We start from the raw sequence: 24110 nt of genomic DNA, 5'->3' as shown, positions 1-24110 counted from the left end.
CAAAGAACAGATCCCTTGTGGTCTGGCGATTCGATTCCTGCTCCAGGATGACCTTATTTTGACTGTGAAGCCACCAGCACCTATCAGTGACTTTGTCATGAATCAAGAATTACTGTATCGAACAGCCGAGTTGGGTACTCCTAGCAGAAGAGTATACGAGTTAGTAATTCCACAGTCACTAGTGAATGTAGCCTTACAGCTAGTTCATGATGTACCAGGCGTTGCCCACCCTGGTATGGATCGTTCAGTAAGAACATGCCAGATTGAAATATACTTTTGGCCTCATATGGCAACTGATACAGTGGACCCCCGGTATTCGATGGCATCGGTATTCGATAAATCCGGTATTCGATGCATTATATCGCAAAAAATTTTCCTCGGTATTCGATTGAAAACCCGGTATTCGATACGATTCGTACGAGACCTGTCCACATGTGGCCTGAACTGCCCCTTGTGTGCCAGTGTTTACAAGCCAGCCAGTGTGCGCGCATCTAAGGATACATTCGGTACATTCCATATTATCCACATTATCACTGTGTTTGGTGCTTGTTTCTGCAAAATAAGTCACCATGGGCCCCAAGAAAGCTTCTAGTGCCAACCCTGTGGTAAAAAGGGTGAAAATTAGTATGGAAATTAAGAAAGATTTTGAAGGGTTTGGGGCTAACCCTGAGAAGCCTATACCAGTTGTGGAATACATTGTGCCTACTTCAAAAATTAAGGAAATGTGTGCACAGTGGGTTGAAGTGCAAACCTTTATGGATGAAAATCACCCTAACACAGCTATTACAATGACAATGTTGTGGCCCATTTTAGACAAATCGTAAAGGAACGGGAGGTACAGAGCTCTATGGACAGATTTGTTGTGCAACAGAGGTTCAGTGACTCTCAAGCTGGTCCTAGTGGCATTAAAAGAAGGGAAGTAACCCTGGAAAAGGACTTGCTACCTCAAGTCCTAATGGAAGGGGATTCCCCATCTAAACACTAACACCTCTTCCCTCCTTCCATCCCATCAATCATCACCAGATCTTCATTAAAGGTAAGTGTCAATTATTTTATTGTTATTGTAATTATTCTGTTGCATTAAACTTAATATTTCATGTAGTAAATTTTTTTTTTTCATACTTTTGGGTGTCTTGCACGGATTAATTTGATTTCCATTATTTCTCATGAGGAAAATTGATTCGGTTTTCGATATTATCGGTATTCGATGAGCTCTCAGGAACGGATTAATATCGAATACCGGGGGTCCACTGTATTTCTGAGTATGTTAATTATTATTGTTATAATAAAAAAGAAGCGCTAAGCCACAAGGGCTATACAGAACTGCAGGGTAGGGAAGGAAGCGAGGGTATTGGGCGGCAGGAGGAGGGAGGGGCGATCAGTAGGTTACAGAAAACAGCTGGGCAGGGGATAGTGTAGGGTAGAGGGTAGCAAGAGAGCGAGGTAGAAAGGGCTGAAGGTATCATCAGAGTTTGTGAAGTCAGTTGTTGTCAAAAAGTCAATGAGAGAGTCCGGATGAAAGGCGAGTCCATCAGCGAGAAGGGAAGGTAAAGAGAGAGCAGCGGAGCGAAGATGACATTGGAGGTAAATTCTGCATGCTCATTGATAAAGTGGGCAGTCTAACAGAATGAGGCTGACCGATAATGGAACCTGACAATTCTCACAGAGGAGCAGGGCGCCTCTCCATGAGATATCCATGACTAAGACGAGTATGGCCAATGCGGAGACGGGAGAGAGTAGTCTCCCAACCTCGGCACTGGTGACAAGAAGACGGCCAGTAACCCATACTCGGTTTAATAGATTGAAGTTTGTTACCAAGTAGAGTAGACCAACGTTGTTGCCAACGGGTGTGAAGGTGGGTAACTATTGCAGCAAAAATAGTCTGTAAATGGAACACCTCTATATGAAACTGGTAGGTCATGTACTGCTGACCGCACAGCAGTGTCTGCCTGTTCATTGCCCTGTACGTCAACATGACCAGGGACCCAACAAAAAACAATATCTTTATGCTTGGTAGAGATGAGTATGTTAAGAAATGTAGCGTCTGCATGCAACATAAAGGTAATGTTAATGGTCCTAATCCAATGCAAGTGTATCCAACTACTAGCAAACTGTGGGAAAGAGTTGCGCTAGATCTGTTAACTAAAGTCCAATGTTCCCTCCAGGGCAACAAACGTGTGTGTTATGGTAGACCATTTCACCAGATATTGCGAGTTAGTTCCTATTGCAGATAATTATTATTATAATCAAAAAGAAGCGCTAAGCCACAAGGGCTATACAGCTATTGCAGATAAGACTGCTGAGACAGTAGCTAAAGCGTTTAAAGAACGCATAATCTGCAGGCATACCACCCCTAAGTCTCTAGTAACAGATAATGGAGGTGAATTCTGTAATGAGATTCTTGAAAATGTGTGTACCTTGTACAAGATCTCTAAATCCACCGGTGTTCCTCACCATCCTGCAAGCAATGGGTTAGCGGAACGAACCAATAAGAAAGTACTTGATGTCTTGAGAGCCACTATCAATCCCAACAGTGAAACTTGGGATGAAGTTATACCTGATGTGCAGTGTACTATAAATTCTGCTTACAATGTTTCCAAAGGTGACACTCCACATTATGCATTGTACAGTGTAGATAAACGTTTGCCTTATGAGTTGTTATATTCTAACCCGAAACTAAATTACAACCCTGATGATTTCATAGCAACTCGTACCAGCTTAGCTCAAAGCGTTTTTAGAAGAATCCGTGAAACACTTCATAAATCAACAGCAGAATTTACAAGAGTCGCTAACACTCGAGCAAAGCCGTCCAAAATCAAAGTAGGTTCGAGAGTTATGCTGACTAATTTTAACAAAACATCTGCAGTGCCTAAGCTTGAGCAAAAGTTTGTTGGTCCTTATCGAGTAGTTAAACATATTAATGGCAATAAGTATAAGGTTCTTAGGTAGTAGGTTGGTAGACAGCAACCGCCCAGGGAGGTACTACCGTCCTGCCAAGCGAGTGTAAAATGAAAGCCTGTAATTGTTTTACATGATGGTAGGATTGCTGGTGTCCTTTTTTTCTGTCTCATGAACATGCAAGATTTCAGGTTCGTCTTGCTACTTCTGCTTATACTTAGGTCACACTACACATACATATACAAGCATATATATACACACCCCCCTCTGGGTTTTCTGCTATTTTCTTTCTAGTTCTTGTTCTTTGTTTATCTCCATGGGGAAGTGGAACAGAATTCTTCCTCCGTAAGCCATGCGTGTTGTAAGAGGCGACTAAAATGCCGGGAGCAAGGGGCTAGTAACCTCTTCTCCTGTATATATTACTAAATGTAAAAGGAGAAACTTTCGTTTTTCCATTTGGGCCACCACCGCCTCGGTGGGATACAGCCGGTGTGTTGAAAGAAAGAAGTATAAGGTTAGAGAAATTAGTACTGGTCATTATAAAGAATTGCATTTAGATCATATGAAGTTAGTTTGTGATGATAATGATGTTCCAATTCAGACCAATGTGACAAACTCTGACAATCCTCCTGATCCTGTACCCTCTACCTCTAATACTCAGTCAGACGATCAACCTGAATATTGTCATTCCCTGCATACACGACAGGTATTGAGAAATCCGCAAGTATCATTTGTAACTACTAATTCAAATTTGCCTCAAACACGGCATGAGTTAGCCAGTGCAACAGAGTTTGATCCTCCCAGAGATGACACCCATTCTGCATATGTCAGTCTCACCCTAGCAGAGTTGGGGTAAAATGTAAATAATCTGTAGAGATGAATAATTACAGTATCAACTTATTAACATTCAAGAATTTTTTTTGTCTATTCACGTTTTCTCCGAATTCTGAGATTTAACAGTCTAGATATGAGTGCACCAGATCTGCCTTTTCTGTTAACCCTTTCGGGGTTTCGGCCGTACTAATAAGGCTTACGCACCAGGGTTTTTGACTTACTAGTACGCCTAAATTCTAGCGCCCTAAAATCTAGTGGGAGAAAGCTAGTAGGCCTACATATGAAAGAATGGGTTTATGTGGTCAGTGTGCGCGGTATAAAAAAAAAACCTGCAGCACAGTGCGTAATGAGAAAAAAAAAAACTTTGACCGTGTTTTTGGATTAAAACAGCGAATTTGCACTGTATTTTCGTATGGTATTTATTGTTGTATTCTAGTTTTCCTGGTCTCATTTTATAGAATGGAAGACATATTACAGAAATTGAGACGATTTTGACTGGTTTTACAAAAAACTACCTTGAAATTGCGCTCAAAGTAGCAGAAATGTACGATTTTTACCAAAGTTCAAAAGTAAACAAATCATGCTGTGTGTCCAATACACGTCAACTGGCGAGTCTAATATTCTTTCACAAGTGCGCTGATAATATGTATACCATTTCTACACCAATGCAGTAGTCTGCATGACAGTAAATCTTCTATTTTTTGTGAGAATAAAAATTCAAAGTGGAAAGCAAAAGAATGTAAGAAGGGCCTGGGGACGTGACTAATGAACAGAGGAAATGTTATTTTAGTGCCAGGAATGTCTTTCTTGTTTATTCTGGACCCTATTCAGAAATTGGCATCTTTTGAAGTGTGTGTGAAATTGGCAAAATTGCTAAATTCTGACCACTGTATTGGATAGTTGAAATTGGTAAATGGGTGGTTTCTTGTACTCATTCGATAGAAAAAATGGAGTTCTAGTGAAATAGCTATGATTTTTGTCGACAAGTAAACTCTAATTGGCCAAAAATAGGACTCAAAGTGGGCAAAATAGCCGATGTGTAAACATTGTCGAGACCGCTAACTTCGCGAGAGCATAATTACATAAGTTTTCCATCAAATTTCATACTTTTGGTGTCATTATGATCGGGAAAAGACTCTCTATCTTTTCATAAGAATTTTTTTTTTTCTTTTTTGAAATTTGGCCAACCCTGAGAACAAGTCTCTGAGAGGGCCTGTCGACCCTGAAAGGGTTAAACACTTTTTTTCTTTGTATGTATTTCTTCCTCAGAATCCGTAGATCACACGAATACAGATCGATCGATCAAATTTTTTTTTTTATAGCACATCTATTGTGTAATCCCAATGTTGAGTCTCATTCTATGAGTTGTGCTATATCATACCTTGTAATGCATTACAGTAAGTTTCATTATAGCAAGTTACGTTAGCTTCCATTCCAATATTCTCCTTATGTATGTTCTAAGGTTCAACTGTTGTATACTTTGACACTGTATAGAATCAGCCCAAGCCGTACGCCTGCCATCTCTAGTTTGTATTAGCTGTATGTCGGGACGACATACGTTAGCGTCGCTCAGCTCTCAGTAGTACCAGTTACCAGTAGTGTCAGTAGTAATGACTCATACACCGACCGTTACTGATCCTCTGCTCCTGTTTGAATCACTTGTTATTCACTGTTGCCGACCATAGAATGTTTTTGAACGCTGCTCACCCCTAGGAACCATCTCGTGAGGCAGTCTAAAGATAGAGAGCAGAGAGGCAGGGCAGGCCTGGTGCTTCCCATATATTCCGTTATAATTATACTCCATTATTCCCTATGTGGCAGATGTTGCAAGTGTATGGTGTAGGAGGTAGGTTACTGAAAGCAGTGAAGAGTTTTTACGAGGATAGTGAGGCTCAAGTTAGAGTATGTAGGAAAGAGGGAAATTATTTCCCAGTAAAAGTAGGCCTTAGACAAGGATGTGTGATGTCACCGTGGTTGTTTAATATATTTATAGATGGGGTTGTAAGAGAAGTAAATGCGAGGGTCTTGACAAGAGGTGTGGAGTTAAAAGATAAAGAATCACACACAAAGTGGGAGTTGTCACAGCTGCTCTTTGCTGATGACACTGTGCTCTTGGGAGATTCTGAAGAGAAGTTGCAGAGATTGGTGGATGAATTTGGTAGGGTGTGCAAAAGAAGAAAATTAAAGGTGAATACAGGAAAGAGTAAGGTTATGAGGATAACAAAAAGATTAGGTGATGAAAGATTGAATATCAGATTGGAGGGAGAGAGTATGGAGGAGGTGAATGTATTCAGATATTTGGGAGTGGACGTGTCAGCGGATGGGTCTATGAAAGATGAGGTGAATCATAGAATTGATGAGGGAAAAAGAGTGAGTGGTGCACTTAGGAGTCTGTGGAGACAAAGAACTTTGTCCTTGGAGGCAAAGAGGGGAATGTATGAGAGTATAGTTTTACCAACGCTCTTATATGGGTGTGAAGCATGGGTGATGAATGTTGCAGCGAGGAGAAGGCTGGAGGCAGTGGAGATGTCATGTCTGAGGGCAATGTGTGGTGTGAATATAATGCAGAGAATTCGTAGTTTGGAAGTTAGGAGGAGGTGCGGGATTACCAAAACTGTTGTCCAGAGGGCTGAGGAAGGGTTGTTGAGGTGGTTCGGACATGTAGAGAGAATGGAGCGAAACAGAATGACTTCAAGAGTGTATCAGTCTGTAGTGGAAGGAAGGCGGGGTAGGGGTCGGCCTAGGAAAGGTTGGAGAGAGGGGGTAAAGGAGGTTTTGTGTGCGAGGGGCTTGGACTTCCAGCAGGTATGCATGAGCGTGTTTGATAGGAGTGAATGGAGACAAATGGTTTTTAATACTTGACGTGCTGTTGGAGTGTGAGCAAAGTAACATTTATGAAGGGGTTCAGGGAAACCGGCAGGCCGGACTTGAGTCCTGGAGATGGGAAGTACAGTGCCTGCACTCTGAAGGAGGGGTGTTAATGTTGCAGTTTAAAAACTGTAGTGTAAAGCACCCTTCTGGCAAGACAGTGATGGAGTGAATGATGGTGAAAGTTTTTCTTTTTCGGGCCACCCTGCCTTGGTGGGAATCGGCCAGTGTGATAATAAAAAATAAATAATATTCCCTATGTGAGTATCCTTACCCAATCCACGTTATCGAACCCCACATGACATATACGTACATGCTTCTAAACTGTTGTATTCTGAGCACCTCTGCAAAAACAGAGATTATGTGTGAGTAAGGTGAAAGTGTTGAATGATGATGAAAGTATTTTCTTTTTGGGGATTTTCTTTCTTTTTTGGGTCACCCTACCTCGGTGGGAGATGGCCGACTTGTTGAGAGAGAGAAAAAAAAATGTATGAAAGAGGGGAAGGTACCTAGGGATTGGCAGAGAGCATGTATAATTATGGGGGAATAAGTTGACTAAGTATACCAGGTAAAGTAAAGTGTATGGTAGGGTTATTACTGAAAGAATTAGAGGCAAGACTGAGAGCAGGATTGCAGATAAGTAAGGAGGCTTTAGAATGAGTAGGGGATGTATAGATCAGGTGTTTATATTGAAGCATATATGCGAGGTACGTGAGGCATTACGTAAAATGAAAGGGGGTAAAGCAGCTGGAACTGATGGGATCATGACAGAAATGTTAAAAGCAGGGGGGGATATAGTGTTGGAGTGGTTGGTACTTTTGTTCAATAAATGTATGAAAGAGGGGAAGGTACCTAGGGATTGGCGGAGAGCATGTATAGTCCCTTTATATAAAGGGAAAGGGGACAAAAGAGACTGTAAAAATTATAGAGGAATAAGCTTACTGAGTATACCAGGAAAAGTGTACGGTAGGGTTATAATTGAAAGAATTAGAGGTAAGACAGAATGTAGGATTGCGGATGAGCAAGGAGGTTTCAGAGTGGGTAGGGGATGTGTAGATCAAGTGTTTACATTGAAGCATATATGTGAACAGTATTTAGATAAAGGTAGGGAAGTTTTTATTGCATTTATGGATTTAGAAAAGGCATATGATAGAGTGGATAGAGGAGCAATGTGGCAGATGTTGCAAGTATATGGAATAGGTGGTAAGTTATTAAATGCTGTAAAGAGTTTTTATGAGGATAGTGAGGCTCAGGTTAGGGTGTGTAGAAGAGAGGGAGACTATTTCCCGGTAAAAGTAGGTCTTAGACAGGGATGTGTAATGTCACCATGGTTGTTTAATATATTTATAGATGGGGTTGTAAAGGAAGTAAATGCTAGGGTGTTCGGGAGAGGGGTGGGATTAAATTTTGGGGAATCAAATTCAAAATGGGAATTGACACAGTTACTTTTTGCTGATGATACTGTGCTTATGGGAGATTCTAAAGAAAAATTGCAAAGGTTAGTGGATGAGTTTGGGAATGTGTGTAAAGGTAGAAAGCTGAAAGTGAACATAGAAAAGAGTAAGGTAATGAGGGTGTCAAATGATTTAGATAAAGAAAAATTGGATATCAAATTGGGGAGGAGGAGTATGGAAGAAGTGAATGTTTTCAGATACTTGGGAGTTGACGTGTCGGCGGATGGATTTATGAAGTATGAGGTTAATCATAGAATAGATGAGGGAAAAAAGGTGAGTGGTGCGTTGAGGTATATGTGGAGTCAAAAAACGTTATCTATGGAGGCAAAGAAGGGAATGTATGAAAGTATAGTAGTACCAACACTTTTATATGGGTGTGAAGCTTGGGTGGTAAATGCAGCAGCGAGGAGACGGTTGGAGGCAGTGGAGATGTCCTGTTTAAGGGCAATGTGTGGTGTAAATATTATGCAGAAAATTCGGAGTGTGGAAATTAGGAGAAGGTGTGGAGTTAATAAAAGTATTAGTCAGAGGGCAGAAGAGGGGTTGTTGAGGTGGTTTGGTCATTTAGAGAGAATGGATCAAAGTAGAATGACATGGAAAGCATATAAATCTATAGGGGAAGGAAGGCGGGGTAGGGGTCGTCCTCGAAAGGGTTGGAGAGAGGGGGTAAAGGAGGTTTTGTGGGCGAGGGGCTTGGACTTCCAGCAAGCGTGCGTGAGCGTGTTAGATAGGAGTAAATGGAGACGAATGGTACTTGGGACCTGACGATCTGTTGGAGTGTGAGCAGGGTAATATTTAGTGAAGGGATTCAGGGAAACCGGTTATTTTCATATAGTCGGACTTGAGTCCTGGAAATGGGAAGTACAATGCCTGCACTTTAAAGGAGGGGTTTGGGATATTGGCAGTTTGGAGGGATATGTTGTGTATCTTTATATGTGTATGCTTCTAGACTGTTGTATTCTGAGCACCTCTGCAAAAACAGTGATAATGTGCGAGTGTGGTGAAAGTGTTGAATGATGATGAAAGTATTTTCTTTTTGGGGATTTTCTTTCTTTTTTTTGGGTCACCCTGCCTCGGTGGGAGACGGCCGACTTGTTGAAAAAAAAAAAAAAAAAAATATGCGAGCGGTATTTACATAAAAGTAGGAAGTTTTCAATGTATTCATGGATTTAGAAAAGGCATATGAAAGAGTGGACAGGGGAGCAATGTGGCAAATGATGAAAGTGTATGGAATAGGTAGTAAACTACTAAAGGCTGTAAAGAGTTTTTATGAGGATAGTGAGGTAAAGGCTAGGGTGTGTAGGAGAGAGAGAGATTACTTCCCACTAAAAGTAGGTCTTAGACAGGGATGTGTAATGTCACCATGGTTGTTTAACATTTATAGATGGGGTTGTAAAAGAAGTAAATGCTAGGGTGTTGGGGATTATTATTATAATCATGGGGGAGCGCTAAACCCGTAGGATTATACAGTGCATGCAGGGGGGGGGATGGAAAGTATTCAGGCTCAATTCAGGGAACTGGAGCACAGATCCAATTCCCTAGATCAAGAGCCCCTCAACAGCATCAAGGAACCTCCCTTGAGGGGAGGGTGTTGGGGAGAGGGGTGGGATAAAATTATGGGGAATGAAATAAAAAATTGGAGTTGACAATTAATTCTGGCTGATGATATTGTGCTTTTAGGGGACTCAGATAAGAGTAAGGTGATGAGGCTATCAAACGATTTAGATAAAGAAAAATTGGATATCACATTGGAGGGAGGGAGTATGGAAGAAGTGAATGTTTTCAGATATTTGGGAATTGACTTGTCAGAGGATGGGTTTATGAAGGATGAGGTAAACCACAGAATTGATGAAGGAAAAAAGGTGAGTAGTGCTTTGAGGTATCTGTTAAGACAAAGAACGTTATCCATGGAGGCAAAGAGAATATACGAGACTATAATAGTACCAACACTCTTATGTGGGTGTCAAGCATGGGTTGTAAATGCTGCAGCGAGGAGGCGGCTGGAGGCAGTGGAGATGTTGTGTCTAAGGGCAATGTGTGTAAATATTATGCAGAGAATTCAGAGTGTGGAAGTTAGGAGGAGGTGTGGAGTTACTAAAAGTATTAGTCAGAGGGCTGAAGAGGGGCTGTTGAGGTGGTTTGGTCATTTAGAGAAAATGGGACAAAGTAAAATGACTTGGAGAGTACAGTATATAAATCTACTGGGGAAGGAAAGCAGGGTAGGGGTTGTCCCTGAAAAGGTTGGAGGGTTGAGGCAAAGGAGGCTTTGTGGGCGAGGTGCTTGGACATCCAGCAAGCGTGCGAGTGTTAGATAGGAGTGAATGGTGACAAGTGGTTTTTGGGACCTGACGATCTGTTGGAGTGTGAGCATGGTAATATTTTGTGAAGGAATTCAGGGAAACTGGTTAGCCAGATTCGAGTCTTTGAAATGGGAAGTAAAATGCCTGTGCTTTAAAGGAGGGGTTTAGGATATTGGCAGTTTGGAGGAATGTCTAAACTGTCATTTCTGAGCACCTCTGCAAAGACAGTGATTATGTATGACTGATGGTGAAAGTGCTGAATGCTGAAAGTTCTATTCTTTGTTTTTTTTCTTTTTTGGGTCACCCTGCCTTGGTGGTAAACAGCCGACGTGTTAAAAAAAATAAAAAAAAAAAAATAAAGGAACCAGTGTTAATATACGAAAAACATTATTACTATATTTTATTAACAGCCCTTCCTGTGGACAAAACTCCCTTTGAAGTCCTTAAGACTGCTATAGTAAGCACGTCAAATAAATCACACAATTCTTTAAAGGAATGTAGTTGCAGTACTATTTCTAAATATATGGACTAGGCAGCAATAATTCTTCAAAACTTTACAAATCACCACACTTTTCCACACAGCGAAGATCCTTACTTGATTTACAAATGTAGGAAGTATTTCAAGTTAATTTGAAGTGCATTAACATGCTGTCCAACTTGTCATTAGACATTTAGGCAATGAGTAGGAACATTGATGCCATCTTTAATAATGGTGACCAGCTACCAGGCTGGGATGGCATCAATGACAATAACACTAAATCCTTAATGCAGACACTAGATTATTAGATGTTCCCAAGAATTGACTTTATTTTCTCCAAGGCCTCCTCTTTCTTCTTGTGTAAAGGAGCATCAGCGTCCATGTACTGCTGTTTACTCATCTTTCCAGCAACCAGCTTCTCCACATTGGTCAGCTGTTGCAACACACTATCACGAAGAATCCTGAAATAAAACAAAGCTTTGTAAGCAAAGATAATATTTGCATCCCAAGTGGTACATTCTGCTTTCAATGTTTATATGAACAATTCTTTCTGTACACTATTACCACATTCACATGTACAATATACTATCAATAACATATCCATTTAGTTGATGCAAAGTATCATTATAGCATTAATTTTTTAAGCATACTGGCCATCTCCCACTGAGGTAGGGTGACCTGAAAAAGAAACACTTTCACTATCATTCACATTATTGCTGTCTTGGCAGAGGCATGCAGAAAAACAATTTAGATGACCCTCCAAACAGTAAATATTCCCACCCCTCCTTCAGAGTGCAGGCACTGGACTTCCCATCTCCAGGACTAAGTCCGGCTAACTGGTTTCCCTGAATCCCTTCACAAAATGTTACCTTGCTCATACTCTAACAGCTCGTCAAGTCCCAAAAACCATTCACCTCCACTCACTCCTAACACACTCACAGATGCCTGCTGGATGCCAAAGCCACTTGCACACAAAAACCACCTTTACCCTGGTTTTGACACAATTGACTCATTGATTATTTTGCCCAATTTGAGTCCTATTTAAACCAGTTCCATTGTTTGAACTAACAAATTCCAAACCATTTTGCTATTATACCTTCTGTTCTATTGATCAAGCACAAGAACCCCCCCTCCTCCATACTTCTATAATTATTCTGCACATTGGCAAGCCCAGCATTCCTGCTTTTATGTCTATTTCAATTATCCATAAAGTACACAGAATTTAGTAATTTGGCCAATTTTACACAATTAAAAATACCAATTTAAAGAATCTGCAATAAACACTGTAGACATTCCTGGCACAAAAACATTTCTTCATAGTCACATTCCCAGGCTTCTCCTATATTACACTTTCCTTCCATTTTGAATTCACATAAAAATAGATTTACTCTATTTCTTGGATAATATACTATAACCAGGAATTATTGGTCATGGTTTACAGCATTCTAATATTTATATCAGACCTAATAAAAATCCACAAAACTGACTGGGTCTCTCCTATATAACATTTGCCCTCCATTCTGATTACACCACAAAGAAATATCCAAGTTTTACCTTATTTCTTGGATAACAAAATACAGTGGCACCTCTACTTGTGAGTTTAATCCGTTCCATGACCTTGCTTGCAACTGGATTTGCTTGTTTGCAGAGTCAATTTTCCTCATTTAATTGAAATGCAATTAATCAGCTCCAGTGGAATTCTGTATTTCAATAATTTCGCTAATATCAACTCTATGGCGTATTTATCTATCTCACTTCATCTAATATGACATAATAAACAATATAAATAACATAGAAACTTGATATATACTCTAAAATGAATAAAATATGTCATTCATGTAGTGGTATGGGTGGTGTCAGCAGTGGACGAGAGTTTGTCTGAAGACTAGGCAAAATACTTCATGAATAATTTCGCTAATATCATCTATACGGCTTATTTATCTATCACAGTTCATCTAATATGACATAACAAACAATATGAATAATATAGAAACATGATATATACTCTAGAATGAATAAAATATGTCATTCAAAATTACCACTAAGGGGTGGCTAATTGTTGAGAAGTGAACTCCATTATTTATGCTTAGATTTCTTTCATTTTTGGTGTACGTTAGGAAGCATCTTCCCATCATACACTGCCCAAGTTTCAATAAGATAGTCCAACAAACAAATGAGAGACAATTCCCAAGAACAAAAGCAAGATCCCCTCACCAGCCTAGAGGTCTGCTCGCTTGTGGAAATTTTGCTCGCGTATGGAAGCAAAAAATCGACCCATTGACTGCTCGTATTTGGAAAAACTCACACGCGGACACACTCGCAAGTAGAGGTTCCACTGTACAATAAAATATAATGGGGAAAAGTGATTTTAAATGCTTGTCATGCTGTTGAAGTTAGCAAGGTAATATTTATGAATGGATTCATTGAAACCAGTGAGTCAGTGGGAAAAGCAGTGCCTGCATTATGAAGGAGAGGAAGGGATGTTACAGTCTGAGTGTCATCTCAACAGTGATAACAGAACACATCTGGCTAAACTGAATAAATGATGGTGACAGTTTCCTTTTCTTGAGTCACTCTGCCTTGGTGGGAGACAATTGATGAAGTGCAAAAGAAAAGTTAAGAAATTAATGATAGTACTCACTTGTCCAATTTCTGCAATTCTAATACCTTCTCAGCATACTCTGCACTATCAGCACGAATCTTGGCACCAATGTCAGCGATGGCTTGAGTTTCATCACGAATGGTGGCCTGAATCTTCTTTGTTGCAGTCTAAGAAAGATATTTATTTTAATCTCAGATGCATAACAAAATTGGAAAAAGAATATTATGAGGAGGACACGGAATAAGTAGAGGAAGACATAAGCAGGGTTTTCCAGTGGGCAGTGGAGAACAACATGACGTTCAATGGCGATAAGTTCCAGCTGCTTAGGTATGGAAAGAATGAAGAACTCAAAAGGAACATTATATAAAAAACTCAAGAGGGTCACCAAATAGAGAGTAAGGAATACATAAAAGACCTGGGAATAATTATGTCAGCTGACCTTTCTTTTAAAGACCATAACAAGACAAAGATCACGACAGCCAGGAAGATGACAGGGTGGGCATTGAGAACTTTCAAAACAAGGGGAATAATGGCGATGGTGACACTCTTCAAATCACTAGTGCTCCCTCACTTAGAATATTGCTCAGTGCTGACTGCCCCATTCAAAACAGGAGAAATATCAGAGCCGAAACAAATACAGAGATCGTTTATAGCTCACACTGAGCCAATAAAGCACCTAAACTACCGGAACACCTTCAAGTCTTGAATTTGTACTCATTGGAGCAAAGGAGAGAGAGAGATACATCATGATATATACCTGGAAAGTACTCGAGGGCCTGGTCCCAAATCTGCACACTGCCATAACATACTGGAGTGAGAGATATGGAAGGAAGTGCAAAATAAACCCAGTGAGGAGCAGGGGTGCAGTGGAGACAATAAGAGAACACACTATAAACATCTGGGATCCCAGACTATTCAAAATCTTACCAGAAGATATCAGAAACATGGCTGGAACAAGTGTAGAAGCCTTCAAGAGAAAACTGGACAAGTATCTTCACTAGGTGCCAGATCAACCAGGCTGTGATGGATATGTGGGGCAGCAACCCACCAGCAGCAACAGCCTGGCTGACCAGGCAAGCACCAGACGAGCCTGGCCCATGGCCGGACTCAGAGAGCAGACAAACTCTCGGAACTCTTCTAAGGTATATCAAAGGTAAGAAAGCAGTATAGAAAAACTATGTTCTGTCAACAGTATTAAACTGTTCACTTCAGCCTACACAAGAAGAGCAATTCAACAACAAATGATGATAACCCATAGAAATGAAAACTTTGAAACAATACATGGTTCTTCAACCCACAAATTCAACATATTCAACCCAGTAATTAATACTGAATACAAATTTTTAAAAGGTATAAAGTTAAATCCCATCAGACTGTCCTTAATAACAAACTAATTCAGAAAATGAAAAACTTACTCTGACAAACCCATAGAAAAAATTTAAATGCAGTAGTACAAAACTGAGCCCAGAAAAAATTAGACAGCCAAACTGATTGATTCATGAAAAATTTTAAGGCTGGTGAAATGGAAGGTACATGCAGTTGGCTGGTCAAACATGTGAGACTGACATGGCTGCCAGTCAAACATGTGAGACTGACATGGCTGCCAGTCAAACATGTGAGACTGACATGGCTGCCAGTCAAACATGCGAGACTGACATGGCTGCCTACAAGAGACGACAATTTTGTAAAAACATTTTATTACATACTTTAGTTTTTCTTTTTGACTTTTTTCTTTTTGGGCCGCCCTGCTTCAGTGGGATATGGCCGGTTTGTTGAAAGAATAAAGATTTTACTACGCACTAAGATAACAGCAACGTACCTACTAGTTATTTAGTTCTACACTTACGTGCACTGATGACCAATAAATATAATAAAAAGCAAGAAAGTGTGACGAGAGTAAAGATGTGCTGGAACCGTTGTAACAATTGCTCACAATCTAATGTAAATGCATTATTTTATTCCATTTTTACAGGGAAAACCAAATTAATAGTAGTATGACCACTTCAATTATAATTCTACAGTTATTCTGCACATTGGCAAGCCCAGCATATCTGCTATTATGCTCATGGTACATTCAAGAATGCAAAACTGAAGAGGCTGACTGAACATGGCATATTTTTTTAGTTATACAACTAAAAATATGACACCACATTCATACCTCTACTCCTATAGCAAAAATTAAGCAATTTCACATACAAAAGGTCAGTCAATTACTTAATCAGCTATTATAAGTACATAAGAACAAACAAAATGACAGACAGAATGACTTCAAGAGTGTATCAGTCTGTAGTGGTAGGAAGGCGGGGTAGGGGTCGGCCTAGGAAAGGTTGGAGGGACGGAGTGAAGGAGGTTTTGTGTGCGAGGGGCTTGGACTTCCAGCGGGCATGTGTGAGCGTGTTTGATAGGAGTGAATGGAGACAAATGGTTTTTAATACTTGACGTGCTGTTGGAGTGTGAGCTAAGTAACACTTATGAAGGGATTCAGGGAAACCAGCAGGCCGGACTTGAGTCCTGGAGATGGGAAGTACAGTGCCTGCACTCTGAAGGAGGGGTGTTAATGTTGCAGTTTAAAAACTGTAGTGTAAAGCACCCTTCTGGCAAGACAGTGATGGAGTGAATGATGGTGAAAGTTTTTCTTTTTCGGGCCACCCTGCCTTGGTGGGAATCGGCCAGTGTGATAAAAAAAAAAACAGAACAGACAAGTCCATGTCTACATTTTAATTGTAATTTATAACTACAGGAAATATGCTTTACTTCTAGAATTTTATTCTGCACCTTCTAAAACATCTCATTTTAGTCAACACTAATACTTACTGGTTGACTCAAGTTTACCAGAGCCTTGGAAAAGCTCTATCTGTTCCCATCAGTGGAGGTTCCTTGATGCCAGTGAGACACACTTGATCTAAGGAACTGAACCTGCACTTCCCTTCCCTGGATCCAACTTGAATGCCTCTCATTTCACCAAGCACTGTATGATGCCTATGGGTTTAGCCCCATAACTCTAATAATTGGCATATGATTTGGCAACACACCCTATTTCGTGGCTTATTGGACACATTTTTTTTTTTTTCAAAAAAATGTCTCCAAAATCCACCATGCATCCTATAAACTGAAGTCAGTGATGGGAGCTATAAGTTTGGGGTGTGGGATGGGCTGTAGCTCTCCCAGTTACGTTCGATTCCAAGCCATTGAAACTGAATCGGGTCTTTATAAGCTGCAAAATACGGTACTTTTGTCTAGAGCATTCGGTGTAACTCAATTTCTAAAAACATTATTACTACTCATTACTTCATTTTAAAATACTTCTGAACAAGTTACAAATTACAGTGGACCCTCAGGTAATGATGTTATTGGATAATGAAAAAATCGGATAGCGACACGTTTTTTTGTCAAAATATTGGCCCAGTACTGAAAAAAAAAAACTCGGTTAAGGACATTCGTCCTGAATGTTTACAAGCCAGGGAGGACAATTCCACACGTACATGTGATATATTTTGTATTATTCCATTGTTTTTAGTGCTTGTAACTGCTAAGTAAGCCACCATCGGCCCAAAGAAAGGTTCTAGTGCCAGCCCTGTGGTAAAGAGGGTGAGAATTATTACTGAATTGAAGAGAGAGATCATCGCAAAACAAGAAAGTGGAGTGTGTCTCCGAGTTGGCCAGGTTATATAACAAACCCCCATTCAACGATCGCTACTATCTTGGACAACAAAAAGGCAATCAAGGAAGCTGTTGTTGCAAAAGGTGCAAGTATGCTTACAAAACAGAGATTGGAAATACTTGAAGATGTGGAGAGACTGTTGTTGGTGTGGATCAATGAGAAACAATTATCGGGATATAGTGTTTCTCAGTCAATAACATATGAAAAGGCAAGGCAGTTGCATGATGATCTAATAAAGAAAATGCCTGGAACTAGTGCTGATGTTAATGAATTTAAGGCCAGCAAAGGTTGGTTTGAGAGATTTAAGAATCATAGTGGCATACATTGTGTGATAAGGCATGATGAGGCTGCCAGTTCTGACAAAAAAAAAGTGGCTGAAAAATATGTGCAGGACTTTAAGGGGTACATAAGAGGCTGAACAATTAAAACCCCAACAAGTGTTCAATTGTGACAAAACAGGCCTCTTTTGGAAGAAAATGTCAAATAGGACACTCCCAGGACACAAGCCTATGAAAGACAGGCTAACTCTCACGTTTTGTAGTAATGCTAGTGGTGATTGCAAAGTGAAGCCTTTACTCGTGTATCACTCTGAAACTCCCAGTGTTTTCAAGAAAAACAGTGTCGTCAAGACTAAATTGTGTGTGATGTGGAGAGCAGACAGTAAGGCATGGGTCACTAGGGGCATTTTCCTCGACTGGTTCTATGACGTGTTTGGCCCCAGTGTGAAAAAATACCCCCTGGAAAATAAATTGGAACTCAAGTGCCTCCTGGTAATGGACAATGCTCCTGCTCATCCTCCAGACTTGGAAAAGTGAATTGTGGGGGAGTTTAGCTTCATCAAAGTAAAATTCTTGCCCCCTAATACTACTCCTCTCCTCCAGCCCATGGACCAGCAGGTCACTTCAAATTTCAAAAAACTGTACACCAAAGCAGTGTTTCAAAACTGCTTTGAAGTGACCTCAAACACTGCACTGACCCTAAGAGAGTTCTGGCTTGGGAAAGAGTGACTTGCAGGACTTTGGAGAAAATTGTGGCCAGAATGTGTATAAGAGAGGGATTTTGAAGGGTTTGGGGCTGACCCTGAGGAGCCTATGCCAGTTGTGGAATCTATTGTGTCATTGGAGAAGTCCATGGGGTTGGAGGTTAGTGGCGAGAATGTGGAAGAGTTGGTGGAGGATGATGCTGAAGACCTAACCACTACAGAGCTGCAAGAGCTTGAGGTGCAACAGCAACAAACCAGAGCTCAGGAATTTCCTTCAGAGGAGGAGGAAGAGAGATGGAGGAAGTTGCCTTCGTCAAAGATGAAGGACATTTGTACAATGTGGACAAAGGTGCAAGCATTTAGGGATGAACATTACCCTGACACAGCTGTTGCAGGCCATATTGACAACATGTACAATTCAATATTGTGTCCCATTTTATGGAAATCTTAGAGAGATGCCAGAAACAGAGCTCTCTGGACAAGATTTTTGGTGCGACAGGGGTCCAGTGACTCTCAAGCTGGTCCTAGTGGCATTAAAAAACAAAAAATGGAGGTAACCCCAGAAAAGGACTTGTTACCTCAAGTCTTCATGGAAGGGGATTCCCCTTCCAAACAATTGTAAACTCTTCCATCCTCTGACCTCCTCCCATCTCATCACTCTTCAATAAGTCCTCAATAAAGGTAAGTGTCATTTCAGCATTGTTTATTCAGCATGCCACATTGTTTTCTGTGAAGGGAAATGTATATTTCAGGTAAAAAAAATTATTTGGTTTAATACTTTTGGGTGTCTGGAATGGATTACTTGGATTTCCATTATTTCTTATGGGGAAAATTAATTTGGATAATGAAAAAATCGGTTAAAGACAAGCTCTCTGGAACGGACTAATGTTGTTACCCGAGGGTCCACTGTAAACTATTTAATTCACTACCACCCAAATTAAAGTATGAACCATAAATACAAAAGAAAAGAATCTAATAAGAGCACAGGACAATTTTTTTTTATCAAATATCCCATTCACCTAAGGTGTGCGATACTGTGGGGCTTGAGTGCTTGTGTCATGCCTACTTCACTGAATACGACGCTTGTATAAGAACGAGTCATACTGTCCTAATATTTTTTTTTTTTTTACCTTTATAGCTAAAAAGTTATTTAATAACAGGAGGCCTGGTCACAGACCGGGCTGTGGGGGCGTTGACCCCCGGAACTCTCTCCAGGTAGTCATTAAATTAATTTCAGTGCTCTTTTTGCAGGTTTATGTTGTGTTTCAACCTGTGGTAACACCTGGGTTATTTAAAGTTGTCATTTATGTGAAAACATTTTGATGACAAAGTGGTGAAGTTAGAATATCCAACTGCATTAGAGGTCATACATGATTAATGTCAATACATTTTTGGAAAGGATATGGAACTAACTCTCATTTACAACAAACCAGGTTTGCTTTGAATAAATTTGCTTTTACATTTTACAAGAATTAAATTTAAATTTATAAATTACCTGTGACTGAGCTACATCTTTAGAGCTCTTGAGCTTCTGCAATTCTTCCTCCAATTTCTCATAGAGACGAGCTCTCTTGTCGTGGTGAGTGTGCACCTGCTCACAATATGAAGACACCCGCATCTTGGCTTCTGTTGCATCATCTTTACTAAGGGTCAAGTCTAGACGAACATAAATAATAACCTGAAAAAATTAGTTAATGAAAAATCTTAGTAAACCTGAACACTGAAGATTCCTGAACATGTACAATATCTAGCTCTAAGCAGATTATTTATGTTTTATCATTAAGTACTATTATAAGAGGGAATACAATGAAAGGTAATTAAGAGTGAGGGGATGGGATACCATGCATTTTCTCAACTTTCTATGTACCATCATATTCAAAGCAAGTTCAAGAAGACCACTTCAGATTATTTGCCTAAAAGGACAATAACCCAATAAAGCCAAGCAGTGTGGCTTTCTCTTGTGGTACTTCAGGTTTACTTCCAGCAACAGTAACTCCCATTTATTTCTTCACCACTGCAAAGAGAATGTAGGTTACAGATATAGACATTTGCCTGCATGTCTCACTACATCCATTTTCTGATTGTCATTCGAATGATCCATCTTTGCCATCTCGTTCTCTGATTAAATCTCTTCCACAAGCCACATGTAACCTTCCTCTGTATGCTATGCACCTTCAAGTATCTTAGCATCTTGAAGCAGTCACTACAAGAGTGCAATGAAGATTTAAAATGTCATTCAAGACTAGCTGCATAATGTACATATAAAAGCATGTACGGTACATCTGTTTCCATATTAACAGTAACTTCAAGGACTTCACTCCCACTCAATCTACAACTACAGCCTCTTCTCACTTAATAATGGAGTTCCATTCCTAAGACCATGTCATTAAATGAATTTGTCGCTGAGTGAGAAGCATACTATAATGGTAGAGAGTTTGTGTTAACCATCTTTGATATTGTTTCTATGTCACCTTTGCACCATTTATAACATTTCTGGTATATTTTTAAATGTTTATACAGTAGTGTACTGTATATTGAAATAAACAGAATAGAAGAAATCAGCTTTAACCCTTTGACGGTTTTGGTTGTATATATAAGTCTTACAAGCCAATGTGTGTAAATTCTAGTGGCTTCAAATCAAGCGGGAGAAAGCTAGTCGGCCTATATGCGAGAGAATGGGTCTGCGTGATGGGTGTGCGCAGTATGAAAAAAATCAGGGACTCAGTGGTGCATTGTGTGAACGCCATTTTAGTAGTCCTTGTTCATGTTGCCTGGCAGTAAGAAGTACCTTTATTCCTCGCCGAATTGGAGGTCTTCTGTTCCCAAGTGATAGTTCTAACAGCGATGTAAGTGCCAGTGAAAGTGAATTCCATAGTTTTCAGGAGGGTGTGACCGAAAGTAGTGCCCAGGATAACATAATTAGTGATGAAAACCAAGATGACCCACAACCTTCCACCTCTAGTGCTGGGCAGTCTCTTTCACGTTCACCTGTACCAGGACAAAAGAGGAAACTATTTTCCTGTGTACAGGACTCGGATGTGAGCAGTAATAGTGATTTCCAAGCTATTGAAAGCAGTTTGAGTTGTGACAGTGAGGGGGAATATTCTCCAGTGAAGAGGCAGTATGTACGACGCAGCATGTGTTCTGGTAGTGTGCCATATGCCATTCCAAGGAAAAGGAATACATCTCAGAGTACATCCTGTGGACCTACACCATGAACTGATAGTGAAGATGATGATATTGTTACAATGGGGATGAGTAATGTGCATGGGGCAGAAGATAGTGGTGGTGGTACGAGTCATGTGGCACCAGGAGCGGGCCGCACTGCTAACTCAGCACAGCCACAACCAGCCTCAACCACCCCCACACTCAAACAACCTGCACTACTACAACCACCTGTCAATATCCAATACCTACCAGCAGACCGCATCTGGGATTGGCAGGAAGGTGCCAATTTTGTTCCCAATCCCCATGACTTTCACAAAACACAAAGTGGAATACGGCCATTGTGTACACTTGGGAACAATGCCACTGAACTTGAATGCTTTCAGTTACTCTTTGATGAACCCCTAATGGAAATTACTGTCAGGGAAAGCAACACATCCTACGAGTACACCATGGCAAACAATTCTTTCACCAAGGTCACAGCTACACTCGTAGGACAACTCTGGCAGAGATGTACCTTTTCTTTGCCACAATAATGCTTATGCCACATGTGTATAAGCACACTGGCACCACATACTGGATGACAGACCACCTGATTTCAACCCCATCTTTCAGTGGCATTATACCAGTGAATTGATTTCTGCTACTGTTATGTATGCTACACTTCACAGACAAAACAAGGCCTGACAAACGACAGGTTATATAAGATCAGGAGTGTGTTTATGTACCTGAAACAAAAGTGCTTTGGTATAAAGTTATTTGTACTGTGTGATTGCAAAAGTGGTCTGGTTTTGGATATAACTGTGTACACTGGCAGTAATACATTGAGAGGTACAAGGAAATTATTGGATATCTCTGGTGATGTGGCTAGAACAATGATGGAATCATATCTTGGTAAGGGGCATACATATATTATATACTGATAACTGAGAGACGAGCCCCTTACTCATCGATTTCTTGCAGGTGAACATGACAGATGTGTGTGGCACAGTGCGTGGAAATCGTAAGCATATACCTAGGTTCGACGCAGGCACTTACAGAGGTGAGGTGCAGGTGTTTGCTGCCAATGGCATAGTGGCATTTTGGTGGCATGACAAATGTGATGTCACATTGTTGACATCAGTTCAACACGAAATGGCAGACACTGGCAGGCAGAATAGAGATCAATGAACCCATTCTAAAACCTGCAGCTGTGATGGACTACAACCTTAATATGCACTTAGTTGATGAATGCGACATGCAGATTGGGTTTGCTGACTGTGTTTGCAAGACTTATAAGTGGTACATAAAACTCTTTTTCCATCATCTTAATATTTCCATGCTGAATGCTTGTGATATGTACAAGTTGAAGACCAACAACAAACCCAAATATGGTGAATTTTGTTTGTCAGTCGTCAGACAAATAATATTCAAGTACCAAGGAACAATACCTGCGATAGTCCTGCACCCATGAAATCATCAACTCGTACCCTCTCGTCTGAGGCCTGGTGATCACTACCCCATACAACTGCCTCCTACTACTATCAAGAAAACTGCTCAGAAGAGGTGTTACGTCTGTGCACATACCACAAAACGCCCACAAAAACAAAGAGACACTCGTTTCATGTGTGGAGGTAAAATACCACTGTGCATATACCCATGTTTCAAAGAATTCCACAAGCTGCAGCAGTTCTAGGAAAGTGTCCAGTGACTGTACATTTGTATATATATTATAGAACAATAGAAATAAAGAAATAAAAATTTTTTTGTATTGTTTGTGTAAACAAGTTTTGTAAATATATTGATGACAATGTTTGTGCACTTATTGTGTTGCATACAACAAGTGTATATATGTACAGTGCACCTTTGGTCTTACAGGCCACATAAGTTACCTAAAGAAGTAAAATTGTGGAAAAAAAATAAGAAACCTTCGAATGGGAATAAAAAAAAAAAAGTTTACCGGGTGAGCAACATTTGTCGTTGTTGTCATACAGGGCTCATTTTCTGCCAACTTTATGCCTATATATTTTGGTAAGTACTGATCACAAAATTTTCTTTTTAGGCTTAGAACACTCGGCAAATTAATCCTAACATTTTGGTAAGAAAAAATAATTGTTTTTTCGAATGTTTTGCGACATAGAAAGACAGTTTCAAAAATGGATTTGCGACAGTCAAGGGTTAATATACATTATTTAGGTATGAATACTGGTCAGAGAGCCTATCATAAGTCCGAGGTGTCAGTAAACGAGTATGCCGCTGATTCCTAACTCCAGGCCCTTGTTCCATACCTGTGAAAATTTAAGGTATGGCATTCTCGAAGCCCAATCTAAGACCAACTTACCCCCCCTTTATTTTTACCATATACGTATACTTTCATTCTAATTATATGTTCATTTTATGAATGTAACAAGAGTTCACATAAATTTTGTATAGAGGTGGGAAGTACAATACCAGCACTCTAAAGGAGGGGTTAATGACGTTTGATGTTAGTTGGGACGTGAGCTGTCATATCTGCTCACCTCTGGTAAGACAATGATAAGAGTGAATGATGGTGAAAATGTTTCTTCTTCAGATCACCATGCCCCAGTGGCAGACGAATGAAGTGTTAAAAAAAAAAAGAAGTAAAGAATTACAGATATAAAAATTTCTGTTTCCTTAAGGTTAAATTATATTTTGTCCATTTATTTTTTATTTTGTGCACAAGTACCAACCAACTTACGACCGAGCTTGGTCCCAACCAACTGGGCATAAGTCAAAATGGACATAAGTCGAACCTTTGAAAATTGCTGACATACTGAGTAGGGCATAATGTCAAACCTTCGCTATATAAACTACCTACATAGTACTGTAATGTAATGTACAATCACTATTTCATTCTTTTTACCATAA

General features: G+C 40.1%; 1 protein-coding gene across 1 annotated transcript in view; it reads right to left on the bottom strand.

Annotated features, from left to right (window-relative positions):
- Window positions 1-10740: 10740 nt before the first annotated feature.
- Window positions 10741-24110, bottom strand: part of LOC128698401 (dolichyl-diphosphooligosaccharide--protein glycosyltransferase subunit 1) — a 75038-nt gene continuing 61668 nt past the window's right edge. Inside the window, exons 8-10 of the mRNA XM_070084992.1 lie at window positions 19573-19755; window positions 13474-13601; window positions 10741-11293 (exon numbers count right to left, since the gene is read on the bottom strand). Of these exons, the coding sequence (XP_069941093.1) occupies window positions 11137-11293; window positions 13474-13601; window positions 19573-19755 (468 nt within the window). The 3' untranslated portion in view covers window positions 10741-11136. The remainder of the gene's footprint in view (window positions 11294-13473; window positions 13602-19572; window positions 19756-24110) is intronic.

Source organism: Cherax quadricarinatus, chromosome 14, assembly GCF_038502225.1.
Source record: "Cherax quadricarinatus isolate ZL_2023a chromosome 14, ASM3850222v1, whole genome shotgun sequence".
NCBI lineage: Eukaryota > Metazoa > Arthropoda > Malacostraca > Decapoda > Parastacidae > Cherax > Cherax quadricarinatus.
Note: the sequence above shows the minus strand (reverse complement) of the source record. Positions and strands in the feature narration are given on the sequence as shown.